The following is a 6997-nucleotide window of genomic DNA, read 5'->3' on the forward strand; positions in this document are numbered from 1 at the left end:
TTTTGGTACGAGATTAATAATGGCATTAAACATTTATGGTGCATGTAGAATTTTAATTGTTGCCATTTACGAAGACAATAGCATAATGGCGATCGTTTTGGTCGAAAGAAGCGTCATAGTTGGCGCCTATTTAAGTTGAATTTATCGATGTTACTTTCTACCTGTTTTTGATTTCTGGCATAAATTTCGCGCCAAAAAAAAGGTTTTCTCTTTGTCGCGCCCATATAGAACTAGAGTTTGCTATGTTTACACTAGCCGGATATGCAGAAGTGGACGATCCACAGGAGGACGGCTGTGGTGTTTGCGGAGGGCACATAAAAGTATGCTGTTTAACAAATCTGTACTTACGGCATGTAGAGTGACTACTGTAGAGGTTGCGACTGTAGATGTTGAGATCACGTCGCAAGATAACGTGACATTGCTGGCCCAAAAAATAGCTGGGCCAACTGGGCCGACCTACGCCACACTATTTTTTGCTCACAACGCCGACGACACCAACGGCAGATTTTCTTGTTGTCAGGGTCATTAGCACTATCTAGTTAAAACAATCAAGATTTCACCCTATTGCAGCAATGTGAGCCTTTTAACGATTCACGTTCCACTGCGGCGAATATCAACGTGAGTTCTCAGTGAGTAGCGATAGTTAGTTCAGTGCGCAGACGAGAAACGCCGTTCTGCTTCGCAGTGACTCGGGTCAAACCTCATGGAATGATTGTGCCAAATACCCCTAGAAATAGGAGAGCAAATTTACAAAATGAGACACAGAAAACAGGAAAGAAATGACACTCACCTTGGGCATACCAATGAAATTATTATCCGGGGCGTAAAGCAGCCTGTCGGTACAAACGTGTGCCGAATACAGTTATCGCAATGCAATGTTTTAACATAAAGAGCCATCTAATATATATGCATATCCCACAATGCGGACGACTCTTGGCCCATTGGGATCTCACTGTATCTTGAAATAGTTATCAAAGAGGCACAGGTTTCATTCGCATCATTCGAAATGGAGGTGGTTCGTAGTCGGTGGCAGTGATTTGTTCTTCAAAAACTCTGCCATTCACTGGGCTTGGCTACAGGAGACGGTAGCATCCCGTAGCTTCTCAAAGTCTTGTCTCAATGCCACTTGGAGAAAGCGTAATACATGCAGAAAATGGCAACGTTTTCTTTGCAAACACATTCTGTGTACACGATTCTTCCCACCAGGCGTTAGAGGGCACCAATGCGAGATCATTTCGAGGTCGTTTATTTTCATTTATTTCATTCTTAAGGGCCCGAGGGCATTACATAAGGAGGGGCTACACTTGGGGTAAATACAAGCATGATGAAGGCAGACACAATTAACACAAACACTACAAATTATGAAAGACAAGAAAAATAAAGAAATAAGGAGCATCAAGGTATCCGTGGGATGGTGCGGAAAAATTAAGAAATGCACGTGCGGCGGCAAGCAGAGTTGAAAGCCAATGAATGATTGATGATAACACCGATGAAATGCTTACACATCTTGGAAATGACTGCAGAATTTTGTGCGAAATGATTTGCGATCGTTGCATAAAATTATGTCGTTAGGTAGGGCATTCCAGAGAGTAATCGCGTCGGGGAAAAATGAACTGTTCATAGCTGAAGTACGGCTCCTGATACCTGCTATGGGGAGGCTGTGGCTTGGGCGATTGGATGTTCTGAGCGGTGGTTGCAGCAAAGGGTGTCTGGAAGCAGGGTAGTAAAAGAAGCTGTGCAGTAGGCAAAGACAGGAGATGATGTGGCGCGACTTTAGAGTGGGCAGGGAGATAGAACGTTTAAGTGCAGTTATGCTGATTTCTTTGGAGTATTCAGAAGTGATGAATCGGGTTGCACGTTTTTGGATGGCTTCGAGTTTGGCGGTGAGGTAGGCTTGAGATGGGTGCCAGATTGATGATGCAAATTCTAGTCTGGGACGGACGAAAGTTTGATAAGCCAGTTTTTTCACTTGCGCGGATGGTGATTAGAGGTTTCGCCGTAAATAACCTAGAACACGTGAGGCACCAGAACCTATTATTTGGACGTGATTGATCCAAGATAATGAAGATGATAGATGTAATCCAAGGTACTTGTAGGATGATGTTTTGGCAACCACTATAGCGTTGATGATGTATGAATGCTGAGTTATCGTTCGTTTGCGGGAGGACGATAAGAGTTGGCATTTGTCCAGGTTCAAAGGCATGAGCCAAGTGTCACACCATGTGGCTATTGCATCAATTTTTTTTGTAGTAGGTGGCTATCGGTGAGATGACGAATGGGACTGTAGATGACACAGTCGCCCGCAAATAGTCTCAGTTTAGAATCTATATTAGCTGGGAGAATATTGATGTAAATGAGGAAGAGTAGCGGGGATAAGCCGGCGCCCTGGAGGACACCTGAAGTAACATCAAAAAGGGATGAGAGGCGGTAGCCATTACTCGATGGCTTCCGATGCGTGTGCGCAAGGCGCGGTTCTGATTGGTAGCGCCCAATCTCGGTACTGGGTGAGTAAAATGGGCAAGTGAAATGCGTTTTCGCCTGAACTTTTCATTTTGAATCTTCAGAGTGGAATAACTTTCGTTTGCGTGCTCCGATTTCAATAATTCTTTTTGCTGTGGTCTCTGGAAAGCATGGCGAATCTATTTAATGATATTAACTGGTACTGAGGAAATCATCGCGGTGCCCCTTTAAGATCAGGAACATCTTCGGCTAAGGTGGCTTGAATTGTTTGTTTATTTTTATTATAACGGCAGCGCCTCCACCTCTTGAAGGCCTGTCCTTTCTGAACGCGTTAAAGGAGGGCGGAAAAATAAACATCATCGCTTGTGGCTTTGTGTGTAGTCAAATATAAGTTATAATGGATATGTGAGCATCGCATTCAAGCAATACTATTTCAAGTTCATCATTTTTTATAATGCTTTCGATTTTAAAAGCAATTATTATCACGTGTCTTTTTTTTTACTAGAGCTGGTTAACTGCCTAGGGTCAACTTATTCAGTGAAACTAGGCCCCTGAAAGATAGGGCTGTCAAGTATTTTGAGATCAACGATAATTTGCATTTGCCTGCTTTTTTAGGTGTGTCCTGAGGTGTGAATGGTTTCCTCGCCTCTTTTTCAAGTCCTACCTTATCGTTCAATTCGGCATCCAATATGTATGGTTTACTGCTAATGCATAGCTTAATAGAGGCCATCGAAACATTGTCAGCCTGATCACGGTTTTGCTTAGCACTGCCCCATAGCTTTTTCTTATAGCTCTGGTTTTGCGGCAAAAGTCTTCAGCAACGGAGAACGAGCTCTTTTACAGTTTAAATCGTTTCCGTCGTATATCTTTCCTCTGTCGTGAATCCATTACCTTGTATATAACTGGCCTAACTTTTTCTTTTTCTGGTTTTCCCGAGTGGTGAATATGTTTTATATATACTTTGCTGTGCCCAACACTTTTATTAATGAATTTTTTCACAGGCAGCGCTTTGCCAGTGTTTCTCTAGTTTTTTCCTGTTCTTCCGGTAGGCCATAAACAATCAAGTTCGGCTGCCTGCTACGCTTTCGTAAGTCGTCAATCATATTGTTTGAATAAGGTATTTCAAAAAATCAAGCTCATCATAGCAGGAAGCGGCCTTGGTGACGTGGAATACACTACTATCCTTCATCGCCCCCCGCGCCGGAGCCAGGAGACGAGCGCGCGCGCCGCCGAGCATGTGGAGAGAAGGCACTACGGCCACTCTTCTCGTTACCAACTCTGGCGTGACGAGACGACGACGTACTGGCCCCGTAGGGAAAGGGGTGAACGCCTTACCTTGAGATAACCGGTTGTCCAAAGAGAGGAATGCCGGGGGGGGGGGGGGGGGGGGTTAAAAGGAGGTGCTCGTGGAGGGAGCGCTCTCTCTTGCCACGGTCCTTCTGCCGAACTGCCCCGAAGGACACCTTTTTCCCGCGACTCCCGGACGACCCAACGCCTGTCGACGACGTCTTGGTGAGCTGCTGAACTTCTATGTTATCGGATAGAACATGCATCTGTAATGTGCTTTACCTCACGTTAGGTTAATAAACTGTTTACTAGTATGCTCTGCCGTTGCCTATTTCGTCCGAACCTGCCGTGGCTGCGACTCTGCGCCACGGGTTAGGGAAACGTGTCGCGTACGAGTAAACGCCGGCGTGTAGCCGGCACGGAAGGTCGCCTTCCCGGCCGGCTGGACGCGGAGTGGCCCCATATCATGGCGCCCGAACATGGGGCGAACTAGGCAACCGAGTAGTGTACTTTGTTGAGCGAACGAGTGTCGTCGCCCTAACAAAGGATGCCAGCTGATAAGCCTAACTTCTAGTCTTTGTTCATGCTGTCAGAGCTAGAGGCACAGAACCAGGGCCCCATACTTGACTTGCCTTTGGATGGTGTAAATCTTGAGTGTTCCACGCGGAAGAGCCGAGTTGCATCCCCGGGTGCGACGGCAGGACTTAGGCCTGGTACGGGGGGCTCCACATCGGGCACCTCGCCGCTCCGCGGCGCGAACAATGAGTCACCTAGGCCTCATCACTCGACGCCATCAGTGGCTGCGCCCAACTCCGGCGGCGTTAGTCTGCTGTCATTCGAGGTGCTCTTGCAGAACGCGATGCAAGTAATGGAGAGCCTAGCCGGTAGGTTGCAAAACATTTTGCAAGCCCCGGCCCAAGGCCCACGTGTTAAGATAGCCTTACCTACCTACACGGGTACCATGACAGAGCGGGGGCGAATGAGCTGCTGAACTTTTATTTTTTTTGGATAGAACATTGTTCCGTAGTGTGCTTTACCTCGCGTTAGATTAATAAACTGTTTCCTAGCGTCGTCTGCCGTTGCCTATTTCGCCCAAACCTGCCGTGGCTGCGACTCTGCGCCACGGGTTGGGGAACGTGTCGCTTACGAGTAAGCGCCTGCATGAAGCCGGCACGGAAGCTCGCCTTTCCGGCCGGCTGGACACGGAGTGACCCCATAGTTTCCAAGGCCGATGTGGCATGTAATCTGCCCCCTGTGGCAGTAAGTCACTTCTATTTTATCTCTTTGATATCAGCTGCAATGTTGTTCAACTGCTTTGTAATCTGTGACTTGTCAGGGCCTGCATTCCCTTCCACATCTCCGAAAAGTAACAACAGGTTACTGAGGAACACAGCAACCTAAAGCAATTGAGAACGCAGGTGAGGGCATGTCAGTGCAATTAAGAAGGGGTCATTAGAGCGTATACATATTCCGTAACGTTTTCTCACGTTTGGGATAAACAGAAGTGGAATGGAGCCGTGCATGTCGATGGTGCCGCAGTGTCCTGTGGTCGCGCCGCTCCTCGGAAGGCAGTATGTAGTAGAGCAGCTTGGAGGCGTACTCCACGGGTCATGCACAATTCCCACTTAACGCGTAGCTGGGTCTTCTTAGTTGAAGAAACATATCGTAGCTAGGAATGGGCCCTCAGAAGAGCGTGCATGTGAATTCTGTTTAAAATTTTTTGCGACGCTAACCGAGGAGAGCATTCTTATATATTTGTTGATGCATGTTCTGCCTATCTGCATTCAGCCAAAAAAAGCCAGCTATCAGTCTACAGAGCACTCTTAATCAACGCAGCTCAGAACAGGGGCACCAAAAACATTTTATCCTCTCCCAGAAGCTGAAAAAAAAACGTGCGCAATAGGTTCACCAGTTTGTAGTCGAAAACACCTTTATCTTTTAGATAAAAAACCTGTTGCCATATTAACGCATCTTAAAAAAATTCGAATAACGCTGCTGTGCCGCCTGTCAGCAAGGTATACACTGTGATAAGAGGAATATCGCATTTGTGGAGTGCGCTAGCGCACCAGCAACGTTCTAAATGACAAAACGAAGGCAGCAGCTACGGCATGCCCAAGCAGCCAAAGATTACGGTGCGTGTGCTCTGTGGTCTTCTCCATGAGAATGAGTATTTGGATCAACCGGTTCAACAGTCGTGTATCTGATATCAGGACTAACTCTTTACTCCACTTACGATGCTGTTATGGAGATGTTTCGGGGGGGGGGGGGGGGGGGAATCACTCGCAAATACGCCCTCTGTGGTGATGCTATAAGGGACAGCATAACCACTGCTCCCTTTTGCAAGAGCGCTGTCTGGAAGGAGGAGAATGACAATAATAATATTACTCGAGTGGGCGGTCGAGCGGGCGCTCAATCCACTTATGTTCCTGAATGACTTTCCCTACTGCGTTATTAGTTCCTTTCTAAGTTTTCTGTGCGCGCCCTCTGTCCCTGTGACATAGTGGTCGATGGACACTTGACAGACTCACTTCTTTGCCGCTCTTTTTCCTTTTTTCCCCTTTGTTCCCCTCCCCCAGTGTAGGGTAGCCAACTGGGCATCGCCTGGTTAACCTCCCTGCCTTTCCGTCCTTTTCTCTCTCTCTCTCTCTCTCTCTCTTTTTACCCCATGCAATCCTTGCCTGATCAGGGTGTACCGGTGTGCACAATGACTGAGACAGTAACCTGGTGATTCATTTGTTCATACCCACACTACCGCTCACTGCGGGGTTTAGTGATTCTGGTTATTGTATCGCGTGACCCTTGAAATGTTATGCTTTCAGGCCCAAAAAAAGCGCTTTTAATGTTACCACTTGAGGAAGTCCTCATGGGGCTGCTGTATTTAAGCCTGGCGCTCGCGCTGAGTCAAAGCTACGTGGGTAGCCAAGAATCACGCAAACTTCGAAATTAAAAAGTGCTGATAACCGCTGCTCAAAACATCACTATTGTGGAGAAGTGGAAGCCTCCGGATGCCATCGATAGCTAACGCCTCTGCTCACAAGTGGCACCACCATTAGTTAACCCCACTGAAGTAGCCGCGAAGAATATCCCGGTTTAGAAGTTAAGGTTCCCCAATGATATAATCAAAAGATCAGAAGACGAAAGGCAAAATGGGGAGGTGAACATGGTTATCGCTTCCAATTCTTCGCACTGGAGGAATGGAAATCGCTGATACTCCTTTGTTAATCTTTTTTTTTGAAGCGCAAGTATTCTG

At 46.9% G+C, this 6997-nt stretch overlaps 1 protein-coding gene across 1 annotated transcript in view; it reads left to right on the forward strand.

Annotated features, from left to right (window-relative positions):
* Positions 1 to 2441: 2441 nt before the first annotated feature.
* LOC149361796 (organic cation/carnitine transporter 2-like) overlaps positions 2442 to 6997 on the forward strand; it is a 41608-nt gene continuing 37052 nt past the window's right edge. The window contains exons 1-2 of the mRNA XM_089568156.1: positions 2442 to 2504; positions 3919 to 3972. Of these exons, the coding sequence (XP_089424282.1) occupies positions 2442 to 2504; positions 3919 to 3972 (117 nt within the window). The remainder of the gene's footprint in view (positions 2505 to 3918; positions 3973 to 6997) is intronic.

This window comes from Amblyomma mixtum, chromosome 2, assembly GCF_055824585.1.
Source record: "Amblyomma mixtum isolate Tamu chromosome 2, ASM5582458v1, whole genome shotgun sequence".
Lineage (NCBI taxonomy): Eukaryota > Metazoa > Arthropoda > Arachnida > Ixodida > Ixodidae > Amblyomma > Amblyomma mixtum.